This window comes from Canis lupus, chromosome 8 (genome assembly GCF_048164855.1).
Source record: "Canis lupus baileyi chromosome 8, mCanLup2.hap1, whole genome shotgun sequence".
Classification (NCBI taxonomy): domain Eukaryota; kingdom Metazoa; phylum Chordata; class Mammalia; order Carnivora; family Canidae; genus Canis; species Canis lupus.
The window spans coordinates 22,077,986-22,100,326 of NC_132845.1; the positions used below are offsets into that span (position 1 = coordinate 22,077,986).

The 22,341-nt window shown below is 52.9% G+C and overlaps 1 protein-coding gene and 1 long non-coding RNA gene across 6 annotated transcripts in view; one reads left to right on the forward strand and one right to left on the reverse strand.

Moving 5' to 3' along the window:
• The window catches only part of BCAR3 (BCAR3 adaptor protein, NSP family member), a 156,163-nt gene that overhangs the window by 16,306 nt on the left and 117,516 nt on the right, over positions 1–22,341 (reverse strand). For 4 of the 5 annotated variants that reach the window (XM_072834564.1, XM_072834566.1, XM_072834565.1 and 1 more), the window contains 5 exons: positions 14,250–14,378; positions 11,393–11,808; positions 8,128–8,231; positions 6,232–6,884; positions 1,462–1,577 (listed from right to left, as the gene is read on the reverse strand). In XM_072834564.1, the coding sequence (XP_072690665.1) occupies positions 1,462–1,577; positions 6,232–6,884; positions 8,128–8,231; positions 11,393–11,808; positions 14,250–14,378 (1,418 nt within the window). Of the gene's footprint in view, positions 1–1,461; positions 1,578–6,231; positions 6,885–8,127; positions 8,232–9,077; positions 9,263–11,392; positions 11,809–14,249; positions 14,379–22,341 lie in introns of those variants that run through there. The other variant, XM_072834568.1, reaches the window with a different exon arrangement.
• Positions 13,714–21,151, forward strand: LOC140637976 (uncharacterized). Its single transcript, XR_012035091.1, has 3 exons — positions 13,714–14,491; positions 15,021–18,435; positions 18,528–21,151. It is a non-coding gene; the product is annotated as an uncharacterized lncRNA (long non-coding RNA).

Sequence of the window (22,341 nt, forward strand, 5' to 3'; positions counted from 1 at the left end):
AGGCGTGGAAATCAGAAAACAGCCCCAGAGGAGCCCCCAGCCTGCCCCCGCCCCCGACCTCAGCCGGGGGCCCAGGGCGCATGTCCAACATTCCTAACAGCACAGGTAAAGTAAGGCCTAGAACCTGGGGGATCTTCCGCTGAGCTGCATCGCATGAGGAACGGGGACAGGCTGTGGCTCAGCTCACCTCTGTTGAAATGGTGACCACTGGCCCAACAACAACAGAGTTGCCCCCCTGCTGCGCCCCCTAGCTGCCCCCGGGGCTCCGGGCAGGAAGGCGATGCCTGCAGACAGAGGCTAGAATCTAGGAGGCTAGAATCTAGGAAAGCCTGTAGGAAAAGGAGGAACATTCACAATTCGCCAAAGGCATTAAACAACAAGGAGGCTTGTACAAAGCCAGGAACCGGTCCCTAACCTCCTGCCTCCCAGAAGCATTCAGCACTGCAGGGTTTTGGGGCTATGCAGGCCGCAGCCACAGCGGCCTGGGGCCCGTTTCCTGTGCTCTCTAGCCAGGTAACCTTGAAAGCAGCTGCACCGATTCCTCAGGCTCCCTGAAATGTCCGGTTTACTTTTTAGGGGCTGGCATCCTAGACTGCGTCCACCAGCCACATACATTCACGCTTGAACCGTAAACAGTAAAAGAAACAGTTTGTCTCCCAGTTGCCACATTTCAGGTTCTCAATAGCCCCACGTGGCTGTGGCTACGGTCATGGGATAAAAACACTTCAGCCACCACAGAAATGGACTAGACAGCACGAGGACCGGGCAGGTCGTGGAAGGCCAGGAATCCGGGTGCCCATTAGAACCCACGTTTGTGTCGTGACAATAAGGAACTTGGCTGGAAAAAAACAGGATACTTAAGGTAACCAGACAGCCTTGCCCAAATCAATGGTCTCTTCTCGTGCGTCAACAAGTCCAATGTCTGTGGTGATCTGGTATCTAGTCTAGCACTTTCCTTAAAAATATACCTCACTATTTCTGTCTTTTTCATTCCTAAACCTCCAACGCTCCAGCCTGTGGGTTTTGGCGGGCGCCGGGCCCGGGCTCCCCAGGAGGCTGAGGAGGCTGAGGAGGCTCCCCGGGAGGCTGTGAGGAGCGGGAGCGCCGCCCCGCCCACCTCTCCATGTTGGGACTCGGTTCTTCCCGGGCTTCCCCACAAACTGCCACTTATTCCTAAGGTGCCCCTGAACTCCCAGGCGGTGAGGTGGGGCGCAGGTGGCGAGGCGCCCCGCCGCCAGGCCGCAGCAGGAACGTGCTGTGAGCTCCCGCACTTCCTCCGCGCAGCTCCAGGAATCCTGCGGCCAAGGCTTCCGGGACCCGGGACACGGGACCCGGGACACGGAACACGGGACCCGGGACCCGGGACACCGGACGGGCTCGGGGCGGGCGGCTGCGCGCCCGTCCGCTCCGGGAACCTGCTGCGCTGGCGGGGCCGGAAGCGCAGGGGGCAGCGCTGCTCACCGTTCGATGATGTCCAGGCGCAGCTGGTGGCCGTAGGGCAAGGTGAGGAGCTCCAGCCCCGAGCTCACGCCCATGTTCCTCCTCGTCTCCTCGGACACTGCGAGTATCCTAGCGACCTGTCAAGGACACGAGTGAAACAGACTGGATCAGGGAGCGGGCTTGCCACCAACACGACCAAGAAAGGCGGCGAACTGGGACGGTGCGGAGGCATCAGCATCCCCAAGTACAGTGTTTAGGGAAGGACTCGAAGACGTCACGGGAACTGAAAACCTGAGGGGAAAGCAGCTGGAGTGCTGTGCACACCTGCAGGTGGTCCGCCCCCCCCCCCCCCCCCGCCGCGGCCCCGCCCCCGCCCCCGCCCCCGCCCCCGCCGGCAGCAGGGCCGCAGGTGCACTGAGCCTCTGGGCGGCGCAGCCCTGGCGCACCAGCCCCCTCGCCCCCCCAGCGACTGCCGCCGGGGCTCCGCCGCTCGGTTCTCGCTCAACGGCAGGACTGGCTGCTATTACCCTTAATTACGCCTCCCCTGGGCTCCGTCACTGCACCACACGTCTGGAAACTATTAGACACACGTCCAGCGATTTGAAACCCGAGGTCTCCAGCACACCCCCTTCTCCCCCGAGAGGCCTTCCTTCAAAAAATGTTTGGCCCCGCCGGCTCCCCGACCTCGGTTCTGGCGTGTCATCACCAGGTATCAGTCGACCGCTGCCTCGAAAGGTTACGGCCCAGTCGCTGCGTCGGGAACACCAGGCTAACGAGGCCTCGCAGCGCGCTGACGTCCAGCAGAGCCACTAGCGGATACGGTGGGTCTAAGCGACTCTGGACACGTGGCAGGCACACACGGACTCCCCTCCTCCAGCTGCTCGACTTGTCCTAGACTGTGAGGAGGCCAGGCATCTCAACAGTCCGGAGGCCTTCATAATAGGCCACAGAAAACATCTCACGTTTGGCTGATATTCTTAACCCTGACCATTAACTTCTGTGGTTCAACAAAGGAGCCAGGGTCAGCCCAGAGGAAATGAACCTGTGGGAATTAGCTGCACAGTGGCAGACTGGGCAACAGGATGCAGGATTCCTACAATGCTCTCTGGGCCTCAGTTTCCCCTTCTCTACCACAGCTGCTAAGTTCGCCTTTCTCAAGGTCTTTGCAAAGGATCAAATGACTTTAAAGCTATTTGAAAATACAAGTTGTGAGTCACTGGCATGTAGAAGAGGGAAGAATTTTGGCCAGATCTCCGGAAAGGGATTTACACCTTGACCATGGTAAATGGTAAGGCAACCCAGATGTATACCCCAGCCACCCGTGGCCACATACACTCTGCTTGCTTGTTTAGACAGCTGCCCCCGCAGAGGCTCCAAACCCAAAGCCTCTGGGTGGTGGGCATCCCCCAATTCACACACAGTCTGTATAATGAGATTCAAAGTCTTATCACTGATTCGGTTTTGTGCTGGAAGCTCTAGTAACCAGAGTGATCCCTGCTCTGAGAGAGAAGCCCCCAAGTCGGTTTTCCTTCAGTGCAAACATGCAATCGCCCGGCCACTTTCCTGGGTGTTTGCCAGGATATACTGACACCTGCTTGCCCCAAGGCTGAGCTAGGACAAAGGGGTCCTGAGCTCACACTGCAGAGCCTGCATTAGGTCCTCTGGCAAAATGCCCAGAGCTGTGCCGCTCATAGATACAGAGGAGGAATGGACACTTCTAGAGCATTTACCATGAGACAGGCCTGGGCATGTAACATGGACGATCCCTGATGAGGCATTCCAGCCTCCTCCTGCTCTTCTGATGGTACTTATCCTAGTTCTGCAGGATCTCCAAACTCTGCTGAGGGAGCTGCTGCAGTGACCCAGGGGAGCGTTGGCGGGGGCCTGACCCTCCTCCCAGCTGCCAGGGGATCTTCTAAACTGCAATGAGATTGCTTGGCTCTGCCCACCCTTTCTGCTGCCCTCAGCAGAGGACTCTGATCTGCACTATGCACTTAAGGGCCTGTCCCTGAACTGCAAAGTGCTTCTCCACAATAGCCTGGCACGAGTCCAGAAGTAGAGACTTAACATTCAAGGAAAGACCCGCTACTCCCTCCCCTCCCCACCCGTCTCCACCTTTGCTGCCCACACGGTGAGTCCAAACCCCTGACTCCTGAATCTCTGCACATGTACGTTGTCTGCCACCTGGAAGATGCTCTTCTTATTCTTCATCTGGCCAATTCCTACTCAGCCTTTAAAACTCATCTCAGGGCAGCCTGGGTGGCTCAGCAGTTTAGCGCCACCTTCAGCCCAGGGTGTGGAACCTGTCCCACGTCAGGCTCCCTGCATGGAGCCTGCTTCTCCCTCTGCCTGTGTCTCTGCCTCTCTGTGTCTCTCATGAATAAATAAATAAAATCTTTAAAAAAATAACAATAATAATAATAAAACTCATCTCAAACTTCCCCTCCCTCCCCCACATTCAAGACCCTGCCTCAGAGGCCCCACAGCTCCTGTGCCTTCCCCACCTGGGTTGTAGTCTGAATTCCTGTATCACTGTTCGTCGTCGTCCCCCCCCCACCCCCCCGGGCACAACCCCTCCTGGCCCATAGCAGGTGCTCAAGCAAGGCTGAATACCCAACACTAACAAACACCCAGCCTCATTCTGGGCCAGGCATGGAGTGTGGAGAGCTCTATATACATTATTTCATCCAGTCCTCACAGCCACCTGGATAGCTGGGGACAGAAAGAACCGGAAAGTTCAGAGCCTGAATTAGATCCATGCAATTCATCCCCAGAGACTAACTCTTACCTACCAGGCCCTACTTCTAGATATTGCAACAAGTGGGTGGGACACAGGCAGCACTCTGGGTGAGGCCAGGGTGGTGCCCATGTGCAGGTGGGGAGATGAGCAGAGTCAGTGGGTTTCTGCTCCAGGTCGCTGTCTCACTGGCAAGGAAGCTCTATCCAGCCCTTCTCAAGGGGTGCCTATAAAGGCAAACAGAGGAGAGGTGCCCAACCAGGATGACAAATTGCGAAGAAAGAAACCAAACAAGAAGAAGGGCAGGCTTCATGTTCCTTCAGTTGAGAACTAACTTGAGCTCTAGATTCATGGCTGCCAAGGTGGTGGGAACATTCCAGACCCTCCTGCCAAAGCGGGGTCAGGCATCTCACCTCCTCCTAGACCCTCCTAGATCTCCAAGCAGTCTGAGGTCACAGGGAAGAAGGATTCATTTACTCCTGGGAATTAGGCTGCTCTGTAAACCCAGATCCACATTTCTATAGGAGCTTCCTCTGGAGAGAACTCAGACAGGTTCACACCAGACTCCTGGCCTGTTGGCGTACCAGCGCCCAGTGGAGAAACTAGAACAGGAATCTTAAATCCTCTTACTGCCCAAACAGGTTTAGCTCTCTTTAAAGGGAGGTAAGGATTTATTATGATCTGTGAGCACTGCCCAAGGACACCCAGACAACCACAGAAACAAACCTGTGGTCTTCAGCACTGACACGCATGCACGCACACAGACACACACACCACCACCACCACCACCACCACCCCCACCCCACCTCCCAGGCCTGGCAACCAGGTACTGAGTGACCTCTCAGACCTGCTTCTGGGTCCTGGGCTGGCTGAACTCAGAACGTGCTAGCACCTGCTCTACTTTCCTCACGGCTATTGGGGGAGGCCCTCTGTTCCCCTGATGGAGCTCCCTCGATCCACTGGGGACTCGCTAGGGGAGTTCTCAGAGGGTGCATTTCCTGCGGTGATTCACGACCCTGGAAATTTCCTTAAGAAACTCAGTTCTTGAACTGAGTTTGAACTGAGGCCCTGAACTTTGAAGGTAAATGACTTTACTAAGCTACATATGAATAAATCTCACTAAGGCCTTCACTGACGCTCCAAGGCATGGCTGTCTCTATAACTGAGGGGGAGGTTGAGCCCCTCCCAGCCTGAGACACCTGCTTTCTAGAAAGCTCTCTCTGATGGATATCTTTGCCATGAAGTCACTTATGAACAAAAGCTGCCCATATCCAAAAGAAATGCTTCCTATCCAAAGTGATGATGATGTAAACATATATATTTATTTAGTCACATGAAAGGATAGTCATGATGTGTTGCTCGATCAAAGACTTGGGGTTTAAAATAGTATGCTTAGTAAAAAATACAATAAAATAGAATCATCTGTTTAGGCCTGTGGTAAACAAACACATATGCATGAAATAACTCACATGTATCTGTTTGCAGGGCCAATGTTAACCATGATGATCACCAAGAAACCAGACTTGGGATAATTTTTGTCTTTTCTCTTAATGTTTTATAATTTTTCTAAATTGACCAATTAGTACTTGTAAAAAAAAAATCAAGGGTAAATTCAAAGATGTTTATTCTTAAACCCATTTTAGTAACAATAAATATATGTGGTATATGTGCATATCACGTGTCCTGTATACTAAAAGAAAAATAACCTAGTTGCTGCCACTCCAGAAAGTACATTTTCACTACCATCCACTCTCGTTGGACTTGACTTTCCCACTTGGGAGCTGAGGCCAGGGAGGACGCTGCAGCTGGATGGGGAGGCATGGCCCGGGCAGTAGCCCGCCACCACCCTCTGCCCAAGGTGATTTTTACAAGCTTCCTGCCTGGGCAAAGGTTGTCCCAGGCCTGTGCTTCCCACCCTTTAAATAAATCCCCACCCAGGTTATCTTCTGACTTCTTCTATGAGCAAAGCACTTAAAGGGTAAGGTGGAGCAAGGCCGGCCGCCCCCTTGCAGCCTCTCAGAAGGTAGAACAAGGCCACCTGGCTGAGCACTTACCATGCAGTCCGTGCTCAGCATGTGCTGGGCAATGGCCTTGGGGTCCTTGCTGGTGAACAGTTCTTTCACCCGCTTCAGCATCGCCATTTCCAGGGGCTTGTTCTCAGCAGGAAGGAGCTTTGACTCAAAGTCATTGGGCCTGAATGAGGAGGCCGTCTCCAGACGGGGCAGCACAAACTCGCCCTCATCCTCCTGCTGCCCCTGGTCCATCTGCGTGGCTGGCGCCTCCCCAGGCCCTGCCCCGTCATCGTCAAGGATCAAGTAGTTGGTGCCAGAGTGCCGGGGCCCTAGCACCCCGTTCTGCTTGGCTGTTAGCAGCTCCACGTAGCTGTCGTGGGCACAGAGGGGTGGCCTCGCTCCCCTGTCACCACCTGTAGCGAAGGCTGGGTTCAGTTCACAGTAGTTGGCCTCTGAGTTGAGCCAGGTGGATGGAGACGGGGGAGGCTGCAGGAGGGGAGCCTTGCAGGGCTTGGGGGGCGGCTTGGGGCAAAGCTGGCTGTCTGAGCCCCTCAAGGCCTCCCCTGCCCTAGCATCTGAGGAGACCCTCCGAACCAATGCCGGGCTCAGAGTGGGCTCGCTGCCCGTCCTGAAAACGGGTGAGTTTGGGCGAGGGCTTGTGTCCACACTTGGGGAGCGAGAGGACAATTTACAGCCTGTGGAGAATAAGAGAGGGTCAGGGAAACCTCAGCTGTGCAGAGAACACAAAGCAAAACTGGAGTGACAACTCCCCAGGCCTCAATTCATGCCCTTGGGTTTCAGTTTTTACTTCCCAAAGATAACTCAGTATGACCGCCCCACACCCGATCTAGAGCATTTCAGGGGCTGGATGGCTGGCCAGCCGCACCCCCACTTCTGGGGGGATCCTAAGTCCCAGTGATGAGCAACAGCTGGGCTGCAGTGTCATTTTATGGTCAGAGAGGGTTAGTACAGTCAGAAAAGGAAAATACGTGGAGCCCTGAAGATAGTGAGCAATCTAGTCTTGCTCTAGGATCAGAAGCCTTTGGTCATATAGCATAAGGGCCTGAGTCACTGTCACAGCCAGGGTGGATCCAGCCAGCCTTGAGGGAGAGCTGGAGACATCCCAGGAAGCGGGGGACAAGATCCCAAGCTAACCTACATAGAAGTGACCCACCAAGGGGCATTAGGAAAATCAGTCTGTGGTCCCAAGGGAGGTTGGTTATAAAAATAAGGAACCACCACCCATGGCTCACTAATCCAGTTGCTTACGAGGTTTGCCCACAGCCCACAGCTCCTCGCTCCTCTGGCTGTAAAAGGAGAATGGAGAGGAGGAGGGGTCTGTCTGGGCAGCTGTGCCCCCAGGAACCCCGGCACTGACCCAGCCCCCTCTGCCCAGGGAGGGCATGGAGAGGGCTCCTCTGTCATGAAGGCTACCAGTTGGTGGTTGAGCATGGGTCACAGAACCTGAGTTCATGCTGGCCTAACCGAGGGCCAGACAGGTCACTCTGGATGAGTTACTTAGTTAGTTAGACACAGAGAGGCAGAGACACAGAGACAGAGGGAGAAGCAGGCTCCAGGCAAGGAGCCCGATGTGGAACTGGATCCAAGGACCCCTGAGCCAAAGGCAGATGCTCAACCACTGAGCCATGTCCCTCTGGATGATTTATTTAACCTCTGTGCCTCCATTTCCTCAATAAGAAGAAGAGGATAATCATTCCTGCTCTGAAGGTTTGTTATGAAGCCTAAAGGCTATCACACACAGTGTCTGGCTCGCTGACCCACATCCGGATGTAGTCCTACAATCCCCTACCCTCCAGCCTACAGGCACAGAGCCTTGTGTCTTCCCTTCATGGGGGGACCAGACCGAGCAGGGAAACAGCCTGAAGGAAATCAGGCTCACAAGGTCACCCTCCTCCCAGGAAATTCCCCAAAACCTACCAAGTGGCAGGTAACTTTCCGACTGGTGCGCTTTGAGGGATAAGGCTCTTCTGTCCTGCATGTGATCCAGGCAGGCCGGCTGGCTACCGCTCTTCTCTTTATTTCTGAAGCGAAAGATAAGTGGAGCAGAAACGTGTCATTAAATAGTAAAACCTTTAGGCAGCATCACGGAAAGTCTCTAAGAAGAAAGACTGCTTAGCAGGGAGCAGTACGAGTGGAAGGGCACATCCCCACAGTAAAGGAATGTCTGTCCCAGGAGGAAATTACTGCCTGGGGCGGTTAACCCAGGATTGCGCCTGGGGCCCCATCCCCACGTCCCCAGGACCAACCCAGTCAGGTCCCAGGCTGCCTCCTCTGAGCCCTTCCATCCGGTTGAGCAGAGCAGAGCAAAGATTTCATGATACTCTCAGGAAAATCTGATGAGCTGGAATGTGTACTTTTAGCAGAGCTTAAAATTACTTACAGACCCAGGGCGCCGGCGGGGGGAGGGGGGGGACGACTAAAATGCATTTTCCACCACGCCTCATGCTGTCAGGGAGGAAAATGTGGGGCAGCCAATGCTTCGGCCCAAGTCTCCATGTCCCCCCAAATAGCCCGCAGGGTCACCTGGGAGGCTGTCACTGGCATCTTCCTGGAAGGACCGGGCAGCTCCTGCCGCACCGGGGAAGGGTCGAGCCTTCCTCAAGAGCTTTCCAGGGCGCAGCTGCGCAGGGAAGCGGAGACTGCCGCTTCCCACACCATCCCACACCGGCAGCGGCGGCTAGCACCCCTCGGCCAGCACCCCTCGGCGGCTAGCACCCCTTGGCTTCCTCCCGCGCACACGGGGAGCCTCTCTAGCACCTGCAAACCACTCTCTGCTAGAAGCCACTGCACGGCGCCGCTCAAGTTGTAATGAACTTTCATCCGCCCTCCCACAGGCTTCGGCTGCAGATCGCAAAGTTCTTTCCTACCTTTGCAAGCACCAAAGGGAAGAGCAAACAAACAAACAAAATAATAATAATAACTCCCGAACTCCGAGCAACAGAGAAATTCCAGCAACCCCCAGAGATAAGGCGGGGCAGAGGGCAAATTCCACAAGGCCACGGCTTCAGCCCAGCGGTATTTACGCAGGGACCGTCAGAGCAGCCAGCCCACTGGCCCAGAACACCCGCCTGGGCCAAGCAGGGTGGCTGGGGCCGCACCCCGCCCGCGGCCGGCCAACCAGCGGCCCTGACGTCAGGGCAGGCAGGGCAGGGCGGTGGCAGGAGGCGCTCCCCCGGGAGCCCATGGTTAGACAGGCCGCTGTGCTGCGCCCAGAGGTGGCAGGGCTTAGAAAAGTGCCTTCACTGGGCACTGGGCGAAGTGGCTCTGTTAGCGAATGCCTCGGGACAGAGAGACTTTCTCAGTCTTTCATTTCTTACCTTAAAAAATACATTTCTATCTTACATCCGGTCACTGAGGGCAGAGCAGGAGGCAGGCCTTCCCCGCCAGCACTGCCCTGCGCACGGTTCTGTGCGCGGCCCAATACCCCCTGGCTCTGTTCATGACATTACCTTCCTGTTCCTCAGTTGGGCAGCTGCTCCTCACACTCACAAAAGAAACAGAGGAAAAAGTACCCCTTTGAGATCGTTAAGGGATCTCAAGTCCATTCTTATTACTAAGAAAAGGAGAATTGCTTTATATCAGTTCTGGCCTCCCTCCCTGCCATGGAGTCCTACATTCTACTGCCCTCCAGAAAATACTATTTATCATGATTATTCATACCCACGTAGGCCTCTGGCACTGTTCTAAGCACTTTGCAAGTCTTCGATCATTTAACCCTCACAAACCCCATCATTCCAGTTGGGGGGAAAGTGAGACCCAGAGAAGGTCAAGAGCTTGATTGGTGGTGGACCAGCATGTGGAGCCAGGCAGGCAGGGCTCATGGCCAGACGCTGACCAACATGTACCGGTGCTTGGCAGCAGCACACGACCCAGTCCGCATTACTCAGAGGCATGCGTTTTGCTTGTGAGTTTTTGCAGTCCACCAATTACAGTCTATGACATTTCCCCCTGTCCAGAAAGAAAACCAGTGAGTGGAGTAAGATACGTTGGTTTAAGGGTGTAAGTTGAGATGCCAGGGAGCCAGAGAAGGGGGGCTGTGTCACCAAGGGGCTGGAGCCAGTCTTTACCCTACTAGGCCCACCTTTTCCCTGTTCTCCTTCTCTGGAATGGTCAGATAGCAGGCACGAGCACCCAGCTCCACGAGAGAGAGGTCCTATGTGAAGACAGCACCCGCCACTGGTAGTTGAGGACAGGGTGCCTCAGCGGGGCATCCAGTTATCTGGAATCTTCTCTTCCCAGTCCCCAGGGTTCAGGTCAGAGCCTCCAGGCTCTCAATGTCTCTCATCTGAGGAATCTCATCTTTTCTCACTGAGTCAACCACCCTTTCCGTGCATACTAAGCCCTAGTCCAACCCTTAGGCTCAGCTCCCCTCCCAAGCCCCTAGACTGTTGCTGGACACAGTCACTCAGACATAAGCCTACGATCATGTTGCAGATGCAGCAACTGGTTTTTCCTCCAGCCCTCTGGACCCTCCTGTGGTCTCCGACATGCCCTGTTCCAACCCTCCCCACACGTACAAGAGTCTCAGAAGCCAAGGTCCGGGCTCTCCCTCTACCGCCCCTGCACAGCCTGACCCTCCATGACTCACTGACTGGTCTTCTCGCTCCAATCCCTCTCCCTGCCCCTCCAGCACACTGCCACCCCGGTCTGTTCCTGGGACATTCACCATGTCAAGTCTTTGACGCTCCCCCAAACCTTTCAGCCTGGCTTCAGGGCCTCCAATGATGTGACTGAGGTCACCTCCCTGAGCCTGCCCCTACCAGCCCCTAACATGGGCCCTTTGCTTGAGTCCCACCCACCTACCCGCTCCAAGCAACTCTGGTCCTTGCCTATAGCTACATGCATGCGCACACCGAGCCCCCACCTGGAACACCCACCCCTTTGCAGCATCTATCCAGATTTCCCCTAGTCTTCAGACCAGCCTGGAGCCTCCTTTCTGCATGAATCTCTCCCATCCAACCCTCCTCCCTTCCTCCGCACCGGCCTCATTTCATCTTGGCAGCGACTCACCGGGGAACTAATCACGCCCTGCCTCACGACAGCTATTCCAGTAACACTTGGCGTTCTTAGTGACATCTTTCCCTGTTCCTCGGTTTCCCAGGGTGAGCTCCTCACCTGCCTAACAGAGCCGGGGCAGGTCCAGAGTGCGCCCCCAACCCCACCCCACGAGGCCCTGACCCACCTGAGGAGGTTCCCCTTAGGCGAGCTCTGCTCCCGGGCCTGGACGCCGCCCATGGTGAGGCTCAGCCTCTTGCCCACGTCGGGCCTGCGACCCGGGGAGGCGCCGTAGCGCTCCTCCAGGCACCGCAGGGGCACCGTCCTGTTGATGGGCTGGAAGATGATGGCTCCGCTCTGCTGGGAGATGGGCCGCCGGTTGCCCACGTAGCAGCGCACCAGGCCGGGGATGGAGTCGAAGCTCTCCGTCTCAAACTGGTACTGCACTCGGCTGTAGGCCTCGCTGAGCCGCAGCACCGTCCGGTGGATCTTGAAGTGCTGAGCGAGGTTCTTCCACTGACAGGTCAGGACAAAGTTTCCGGGGCTGGACAGAGAGTCACGAACCAGGAAGTCGCCATCTCGCTGCACGAGGTTTTCTGATACCTTTGGGACAAAATGGTGAGGAGTCGGAAAGGCAAGCGTACATTCCTTGCAAGTGCCGCACCGCTCTCCACTTGGGCCAACGGGAGACCGCGCTATTAGGTCTCTTCCTCTTCAGTCGGCTCTTTATTTTTTCAAATGTCAAATTCTTAGAAGACCCATTCATGCACTTAAGAACCATCTGCCGCCCACCTACTATGTGCCGGGTGCTGTGGTGGGCGCCGGGCTCAGAGCCGTGAGGGAAGCAGACCAGGGTCTCCACGGTCACCCAGAGCTTCTGCATTTAGTGCAGAGCTGCTACTTCGGTGAAGATAAGTAAGCGCCAGGTATGGTATGTCAGATGTTGTCAAGTTAAGGAAAAAGTCAATCGGGAAGGGGAGATAAGAAGTGCCTGGGAGGGGACAGGGGCTGTTCTTTGAAACAGGGTGGCCAGGAGGGTGTCATGAGAAGGTGACATTTATGCAGACTGAAGCAAGTAAGGTGACAGAAAATAAGAGAAAGAAGAGAATTCATGTCCAAGGAGTCTGACCCCTCCCCACCCCCAACAGGGGAGGATAGAGTTTTGTTGGATGGGGGGAGGGGTCCACACACAGGTGGAGGCCCGGCACTGTGCAATCCGAAACCTGTAGTGGTTCTGGGCATGCCACTCGCTGGAGGGCCTATAACAGTCAGGTCAGTGTCTCCTCTCACTGGAGGGTTATATATTTGCATATGTGATGTATGCAAAGCACTAGTATAGTGCCTGGAACAAGGTAGGTGCTCAAAAATTGTTAACTGTGAAATGCTGATGTTTATAGCAAAAGGAGAATCTATACTGCGTTGCAGGTGGTCATTCCTGTAGCCAGACTGCCTGGGTTTGCATTCTGGCTCTACTGCGTGGCTTTGGACAAGTTATGTAAACCCTTCGTGGCTCAGTTATATCACTTGTAAAATGGAGATAATGTCACCCACACAGTAGCTATAAAGATGTAAAGGAGTAAAGCATTAGCTGTAACTACCATTACTACGGTTGCAGTGGGCAGCTACACAACCTGAAATGATATATGGCTGAAAATTTATGCTCACTGCCAAGTGGGAAACAAAGTTTACAATCACAATAAAGAGAAGGATGGTGATGAGAGTCACCAGTTTTATAAACTTTGACATTTTCCCCGGGATGTTCCAACACTGGATCAGTTTGCTTAGGACAGTGTGCCTCGATGGTTACTTAAAAATTGTATCTTTGCCTTGGAAATATGTTTTCATGCAGAAATTCCATTTCTTGGGATTGAGCCTGAGGAAACAATCATAGTTGTAAACCTAGTACTTATCTTAAAGGTTGATGGTGAGGGTGCCCACCAAAAGTGGGACATGCACACAATGGACACACATAAAACATAGGATGGTGCAGAAGACTATTTTACAGCAGAAGAGAATGCCCAGAATAGATCATCAAAGGAAGACAATGGGCTGCAAAAGTATATGTGGTATGATCTCATACTTGAAAAGCCTGGGAGGAGGATTTCTATCAAAATGTTCACAGTGGCTATCTCCAGGAGGGAGAATTATGGGTGAGAGTTTCATTTTCTTCATTTTACTCTCTGTATATTCTACAATGAGTTTTAAACTATAAAAAAGAAAAGTTAGAATAAGGTTTACTTCTTTGATAGTGCTGAGAAAACTGCTACATTAAAAAAAAATGATCACAATGCGATGCCCTCCCCCCCAAACCCCTTTCCTGTCAGTGTTGTCCTGGGTGAATGACTGGCTAGATCAGGTTATGATAAAAACCCAAGAGCAATACTATACCTTAATCCTGCACTTCTATTTCTCAATTTCTATATTTTGAAATAAAAAAAAACATTCACGGCGATCACCCCGAAGGACAATCACACAGAGTGTATTCTAGGCCACGGGGCTGTGGTCGCTGGTATAATTCCTCTAGTTCCTGGCTCCTGACAGGGACCCGGGCGGGGGAGGGATGGGTGAAGAGTCGCTGGCCTCACGAGGGCACTGGTGGCCTTGCTACTCTGTGCCACTTGCCCTGATGATACCCTCTCTTCACCTGAAATTAAATTACTGTCTTAAAAGAGAAGCAAGCTCCAAAGGGTATGAGGCTGCAGGCAGCCGGCCAGGAGTTCAATTATCTGAACCACAGGCCAGCCTCGTACCTCTTCAGATTATTGCCTCCTGCCCGCTCGGGCTCTGCAGACCACAGGGACACCTGCCTTTCCTCCACCCACTTCCTGGGCACGTGGAAATGTACTTTGGGTTCCTGACCTCAGTTCTTCCCAAGGTCTCCTTGGAGATGGATGGGCCTAAGTGACTGCAGTCCACTTGATTATATATATCTGCTTCTAGCTACACTGGGGCTTGCTCTGACGTGGTGCTGGTGGGCGACCGTGCGGGGTCCTCAGCGTGGCGGTGTCAGAACTGCCGGGCGCGCCGGCAGGAAGAGCAGGTACCTGGCGGGGGATGCGTCCGTGGTACCAGGCGTGGCTACGCAGGTCCTCGCCGCTCAGCAGCAGCTCCTCCTCCAGCTCCTTCTTCAGCCTCTCAGGGGTCCTGTCCATGACGTGCCTGTCCTTGGAGAACTGCAACACAGGGTCTGTGGTGACTTCCCAGCCTGCCCGGGACAGCCGGCCCGCCCGCCTTGCAGTTGGCCGCTTGGCTAATCAAGCCAGGATACGCCAGAAGCCGGATTCAGGTAGGGGAGCCTGGATAATGATTACAACCTGCTGTGACCTTTCATTTCTCCGGCTGCAAGCATGCAGGAAAATGTTCACCTGCCTACGGGAACTAGGGTAGGAGGGCCGGCCAAGCTGTTCCTGTTATCAGTGGGCTCAGATAGCAGTTCAAGATGAGAGGAGCTGGGGGGCGGTTGGGGGTGGGTGGGTAGGGGAACTGGAGGGGTTAGGGAGGGGGGGGGTGGGCAGAGAGAGGTGTGCGGGAAGGGAGGCGCCACTCGGCCAGGGAGCTTCCTCTTCTCCTTGGGAACTGTCCTAACGTGGAGCTAGGCAGGCCAGTCCTCGGCGCCCCACTGCCCAACATGCAGTCCCCGGGCTGAAGGAAGGGCCCTGAGCTCTTTGCTGCAGGCAAACTTCAAGTCAGGAACTGAATTAGCCTCTGGAAACATTTAAGGCAACTGGACAGAAGAAATCTGACAACAGAAGTCTGACTTTGGATTTTGTATGTCTTTTTAATTTCATTTTTCTAATATTTCATTTGTATGACAGGTTGGAAATTGATACTTAAAAAAACTGGTCTTTCACCTCTGATAGCTTGAGAATCACGATCTAGGTCACCGCACAGGAGCCGGCGCAGGAGTCCGGGTGGGCAGCACTCCCTCCAGATGTAATCTAGAATCCACGCCCACTTACTTGGGAACTGAACTTGGACACCTGCCTGGTTCCCAGCAAAACCAGGCTCAGGGATCACTGGCTGAAGGTCACGGGAGCAGGAAAACACTGTGGCCTTGTGTTTTCCCAGGTTCCCCAACTTGGCCTCAAAAGCCTCTAGAAATCACCGAACTATCCTCATCACGCTGCTCTGTGCCTCAGCAGGAGAAGAGGCCCAAATCCTTCTCCACCCAAGGAACAGGAAACAGACTTGGGATTTGACAGCCCTCAAGCCTTTGAGGGCACGTTGGCTCAGGAGGGTGCTGGCTGCAGCAGGACCCACGGCCACTCTCCACGTAGCGCTCTGGTGGACCAGTGGCTTACTTCTCCCCTCCGCTTCGCACCGCCCTCCTCCTCACAGAGCAGACACCTGCATCACAGAGACGCCCAGCCGCTGCCCTAGCTGCCCACAGGCATTAGCAGCCCTGTTGGACATTGATCATTAATTATGTACAGGTACAGCTGAAGACAGCTCACTGGAAAGACTTGAGCGCAGAATGCAGATTGTCAACCAGGCCACATTTGCTGATAACTGATGGTCTGTCTTGCCTCCCACTAGATTTTGACAGTCACGAGAGTAGAAACCCTTCTTCCCTACTGCCCTCCAGCAATGCCTGAACATTTTAGGCTCTCCGCACTCACTGAATGAACCAGTACCCAAAGATGAGGCCTCTCTAGAGCTTTTCCTCTTCAATCTCAAACTATCTGAAGCCTCATTTTAGCTGAGCGTGTTGCCACACAACTAAAGGATGGCATTCCTCAACTTTCCTCTCTTAATGTTGTCATGGGGCCATATGACTACTTCTGGCCAAGGAAAGGTACACTCCTGCTTAGCCGGACGTCTAAGCTGAGATGTGATGGTGCCATCTTGGACACGAGGAGGGAGCCACATCCTCCAAATAGGCCCAGATCCCTCACAACTGGGGAGTCAACACATCAGTCCCAGATCATCCACCTTCAGGTCTTCCGTGTGATTTTCTGTCTTGTTTAAGCCTATATTTTGATTGTCCCTGTTACTGGCAGCTGAACTGAAATACTAATCAATACTGTGAGCCTAGCTTCTACTCAGCCACCCTGACAATCTGAGTCCCTTGTGCTATGTCCTGGGCCCACTTCTTGGCCTGAGCTCTGAAAATGGAGTCATCCGTAGTCATACCCCGTGTAGACCTCCACTGAAACTACAGTCACCCACATCCAAAAAGCTGTTCCCCTCTTTCTCCCTGATGCCCAACACCCAGGCTGCTTCCCACCGTCACCCCTTCTTTCTAGGCATCTTTTACAAATAGCAAGATTTCTTAGCATTTTATAAACAACAATCCTTCACTCCAGATTTTGAGATAATACTGCTTTACACTTGTTACCAGAAATATAAAATCTGCTATCTTGTTACTTCTGCCCTAACTCCTTAGAGGGAAATCCACAATTCTTGTTCTCCCCCTACTGTGGACTGTGGAGATGAGGCATGATGGGGCACAGCAGGAAAGTACCGAGGCAGGAGAGAAAAGGAGGGGTCAGTAAGATTGACCCTCCCTTGAGATGGGAACTCAGACTTCAAAAACTATGCCCTTAGGCTCTTGCATAATTTGTACAAAGTTAAGAGGTTACACAATTGACTGGATTTAGAGTTGGGGCAGGGGAGGAGGAGGGAGATAAAGGGCGGAGGAGGAGAGGGAGAGAGACAGATCCCCATCGAGCAAGCAATTGCAAGGGTTCTTCAGAACCAGTGAGAGCTGGTTCTACTATATTAAAAAGAACCAGGTTGGGGACGCCTGGCTGGCTCAGTGGCATCTGCCTTTGGCTCAGGGCATGATCCCAGGGTCCTGGGATGGAGCCCCATATCAGGGGAGCCTGCTTCTCTCCCTGACTCTGTCTCTACCTCCCTCTCTGCGTCTCTCATGAATAAATAAATAAAATCTTAAAAAAAAAAAAAAAAAAAAGAACCAGGTTGGATTGTGGGAGCCTCTCCTCAGCAGATGATGTGGGCAACATCTCTCATACAGCCGAACAAGGCAATTCAAAAGTCCCCCACGTACGGTCGCCCTCATGATTAAATTGTAGTTATATGGGGGGTGAATGCCCTCTAGAACTTTTAATCACATACATTAATGCAACTTTTATTATTTTTCTGAAGTGCCTGTATTTTATGATCCTTGACCTTGCCAACTACACGTGGCACATATATTGTGCTACTAATAGGAGTACCTTGATGGGCTGTCAACCTCATGGTGGATAAGGGATGACCATATAGGAAAATTGGCAAAATGTATCCACTTGTATCTTTTTTTTTTTTTTTTAAGATTTTATTTATTTATTTAAGAGAGAGACAAAGAGAGAGGCAGGGAGCAGGGAGGCAGGTTGCCTGGGGGGAGCCTGATGCAGGGCTCAATCCCACAACCCCAAGATCACGACCTGAGCCAAAGGCAGACATTCAACCACTGGGCTACTCAGGTGCCCCTATCCACGTGTATCTTTGAGAGCACTATGATCGATACTTGTGCTCCTCTGGGAACCAAGAATGACGTTGCTGCTTCACAGGATAGGTCACATATGACTGTGACATTGCATGAATTCTGTCCACTTGCTCCCAACAACCAGAACTTGTGCTAACAAGGCACCCTTCCACTTACCTGCTGCCATCTGGGACAAATATGAATTTCTCCCTGAAGTGCAGCCATTTCAGTCATGGCCACCCTGAGCTAATTTTGGGGTCTTTGGGACCACAAAATAAATTCCAGCAATTCAGGGTAACATATCAGGATCTCTGCCCTTAGCAATGGCTTTCTCCCATTGGTGTGGTCACCAGTGTCCTTTGAAGTTCTGATTCCACTAATGCCCTAAGAAGCCTCCAGGCCTTCCTTAGATTGCCTTCTGAGGGAAGAGTACAAGAAGTAAGTCTCTACTCCCACAGTCACATGCATTGTTATCTTATACCTGGCTCAGAATTATGCAGGAGAAGAGACTAAAGAATAAGTATAGGTCCCAGCATTCCAGTGGCTTCCAATCCCAGGAGAGGAAAGGGTACAGAAGCACCTCAGACATCTTATGAATTCAAAGGCTGTCTGGACCCAAGTCATTCTCATTTTTCTGTCAACACGGGACAAAGGGCGTCTGTGACAGAGGGCATGGTGACACCCCAGAGCAAGTACAATATAGCTGGGCTCTCTCAGAAAGTTTTCACGTTTTGCGTGCTTCAACTACCAGAAAGACAGGCAGCAAGAAAATTCATGCATAATCAACATCTCACACAGATGCTGTGTTACTAACAAGCACGTTATAGCAACACAACTTTTCCTCCATGCTCAAATTCTCTAACTATTTGCCCCTGATTTTGAACTTCATCTCTAGATGGCAAGTCCAATTCTTTGTTTCCTGAGCTTCTTATCTTGAAGAGAGGAGGTGGCAGCAGGTAGGCCTGAGCCAGAGTCAAGTTCCTCCGCACCAACGCAGGCTCCGGATCCCGCCATCCTGAGCTCCACCCCACACAGTAGCTGGGGTGCACCCTCGGGAAAGAGGAGCTGCTAGGCTTTAGGATCAAGAATATTCTGCCTATGAGCTTTGCCAGGTTCACTCAAGCGGCCAAATCCACCCACGGTCACCATGAGAGAAAGATGAGGGCAGGCCTTGTGTCTCCTACTCCGAGGCTTGCCCAAATTGGATCCACCAGAAATCTGAGGGGTTTTTTTTTGGGGGGGGGGGAGGCTGTAAGAAAAAATGTTATGGATATAATTAAGTAATAAGAATATATTGAACAGGAAAGAAAAAGGGGGGGGGAGAGAGAGGGAGGGTTAGTGACTACCATCTCATGGTTTCCCACTCACGTGGCTCCACTTCCAAAATTTCCTCCTGTCCTAGTCATTAGTTCTGGGGGCTGAGATGACGTACGTAAGTTGATAACAAGGGCAAATGCAGGGGGTGGAAGAGGCCCACACTTCTCCATCCAAATTGCAGTCAGAAAATGCATTCATCACCATAATTGTTGCTTTTTAGGGAAATCTAGGTCTAGCTACCTCTTCCCTCCTGCCAGCATTTCACTAATCCCAATGTGACAGCACAGTATGTAAGCACAGCCAGCCCTCTCCCCCAGCCGCAGGCCATGGTGCCACTGGCTGGCTGTGTGGCTTTGATTAAATGACTTTACCTCTGGGAACCTCAGGCTCCTGGTCTGTAAAATGGGGGTGAGAGTATGTGATGAGATGTTAACAAGGGTGGAACAGGTCCATATTTGTAAAGCACTTAGAATATCCCCAGTCAGCACAGTTAACTGTTTCACAGACACGCCGCAATGCTCGCTACTCATCCGGTTACATAAAAGGCAGGCTTGACACCAGAGGTGTTTGCAGTGTGATTCACAGACGCGTAGGGCGAGGTGGGTGCTCGGGAGGGAAGCAGCTAGGGACTCAGCCCTGGAGGCCCCACACGCCCCCCCAGCACCTCTGCTCCCCGCTGCCCTGCCAGGGCCAGGCCCAGTCGCTGCGGCCGGCCTCAAAAATCATGCCTACCACTCTGAATCTGGTCTGAACATCTCTGCAGCCCCACACAGCCCCAGCAAGTCCGTTCCTACAGGCTGGAATAGCCAGCGCCCTGAGATGGTTGGAAAACGCATTCTGGACGCGCAGAGCCAGTTCCACAAACGTGCTGGGAACTCTGATTAACGCGGAAACCCATATTTCAACAGCTCTCCCAGAAAGAAAAAGCCGATCCAGCCCAGGAGGAATGAGCTCAGGGTCTCCTCTCGAAAGGGCTGCCTGACATCGGAGCCTGCATTTCAAATCAGGCACAACAATAGGACTCGACCTCCTAGGAGGAGGTCTGCGTTCCTAAGTTTGGGGATGCGGGAGGGTGTGCACGGAGAGAGCGCGGTGGGAAAGCCCCAGAGAAGGCCCACACTCATCTGTATGCAGGAGACATCCGAGAGGATTAGAAAAAGATGTCATCTGCATTATAATATTTATTTTACTCTGTTCCAGCCTCTAAGAAAAACTTCCTAGTTCCCATAGAATTTGAAATTGTGCAAATCACCAGGAAAGATCCTGTCCCCAGGGGCTGAAGGTAGGAAGGGAAAGACTGGAAAGGCACCATTTCCCCAGCCATCAACAATCAGGACCAAGCAATCAGCCAACCTATCTGCCAGCAGGGGGTGACACCCAGGGCCCTACCCTCGGGAGGGCCCAGTGCTCTTGGAAGACCACACACAGAACAACCATCGAAACTCAGTCCTGGGCTCTGGAGACACTTTGCCTGGATCTTACCCCTGCCACTCTGCTCGGGAGCCTGGGCAAGTTACTCCATCTCACTGGCCTTTGGTTTTCCCCTGTCAAAATGAGAAAAGCCACTGCGGCCCCATGCAGGTGTGTATGTGTGTGTGTGTCTGGGAGGGGTGGGGCGCAGATAATGACAGGATGGGGAATCAGGATCTGACCCAGAGGCTAAAACCTGAGAAGAGGAAAGATGTTTGAGGCATGTGAGCTAAGTAAGAGCAGCTGGGCTTGGTCAGATGGGGGCTCTGGATGGGGAGGTGGGAAGCAAGCAGAGGTTTTACATGCATGCACATGTGCTCCATCTTTTCTCCAAGCCTGTGGTTCAGACCCCACCTTCCTGGCCATCGTGGCTGACCCAGGCAAGGGCCCCTGAGCCAAGCTGGCTCAGAGTTCTTTCTTTCCAGGATTTTTCTAAGTGGAACTGAGTGAAGATGACACTGCCCACTCTGGTGAGAACATCACGAGACTAGAAGCATAGCAGTTGCTGTACCTCACACTGACCCACCATGTGGAGCAGACTGGGTGGGGAATGAAATTAGTGTGCAAACAGAAGGGGAGCAAGAGATGGAAGGTGCGAGCAGCCCTGGTGGTGCAGAGGTTTAGCGCCGCCTGCAGCCCATGGTGTGATCCTGATCCTGGAGACAGGGGATCAAGTCCCATGTCAGGTTCCCTGCATGGAGCCTGCTTCTCCCTCTGCCTGTGTTTCTTTCTCTTTCTCCCTCTCTCTCTCTCTCTCTGTCTCTCAGGAATAAATAAATAAAATCTTTAAAAAAAAAAAAAAAAAAGGAAGGTGTCCCGGAGGCACGCCCATCCCTCAGCACCACCTGACTCCATCAACCAGCAAACTCTCCTTGCAACTGAAGCTGGTTTGCTCTGGATTCTTGCCACCTGTGTCAAAGGAGTCCTGATCCAGAAAGGCAGGGATCGGATGGAGGGGAGTCCGACACTGGAGGCTGGGAGGTTAGACCTCCACACTCCAGAGAGTGAGTCACTGCAAGAGTCTGCCTAAGAAGGCAACAGGTACAAAACAAAGATGCTTTTAGACAGATCAATCTGGCTGCGGTAGCAAAAGGGCCAGGCTGGGGCCTGGGGCACAAAGCCAGCCGGAGACTTTTGAAATGTGCTGATGCTGGCCAAATATTCCTGGTTCTATCTCTTACCAACATGCATTCTAGTCCCCACTGCGGTTACCCTGTTCTGTTCTATTAACTTTTGTAATAGCCTTGTAACAATCTCCCTACCCGCATCTCTGGTCCTATACTGTCACCTATGATGCCACACACTTATCACAGCATTTCTGGCCCGGAGACATCAAGGGGTGCCCCAGCAAGGGTTGACATGAGATCCAGGGACTCTCTTAGCACCCCCACAAAAAACTTGATGGGCTCCTATGCCTGGTTTTTACTCTCCCAGGGCTCAGACCTGGTTCATGAGGGACATAGACCCCTATTCAGCCCTAGCCTCCCAGACCCCTGAACTTTGAATGTATTTCTTTTAACCCCAGTGAAGTGAACCACCCTCTCAATATACTGACACCGCATACCGGGATCTAGGTCTCAATCTGCTAGAAGTCCCAGATCACAAGAGGGCTATGGATGCCTATGTGAGGATCCCTTGTGGATCCCCTCAAAATAACCAGCAGAGGCTTGACTGGTGGGAGAGGTGGGCCAGGGTACTGCCGTTTGGCAGTAGTTTGGCAGTGGGAGTCTGCGTGTCAGCAGTGACAAACCTGCAGAGGCTCCCAGAGGCAGGAGCCCAGCCTGAGGACTTTGTTTTACTTGTTTCTATATGCACCAAGGGGTAAGAGTTCTCAATTCAGAGGACTATCTCATCTAAGGTACATCAAGCATCCCCGCACCAGCACCCTGCCTGGCGCACAGCAGGTGCTTGCTCGAAACAAT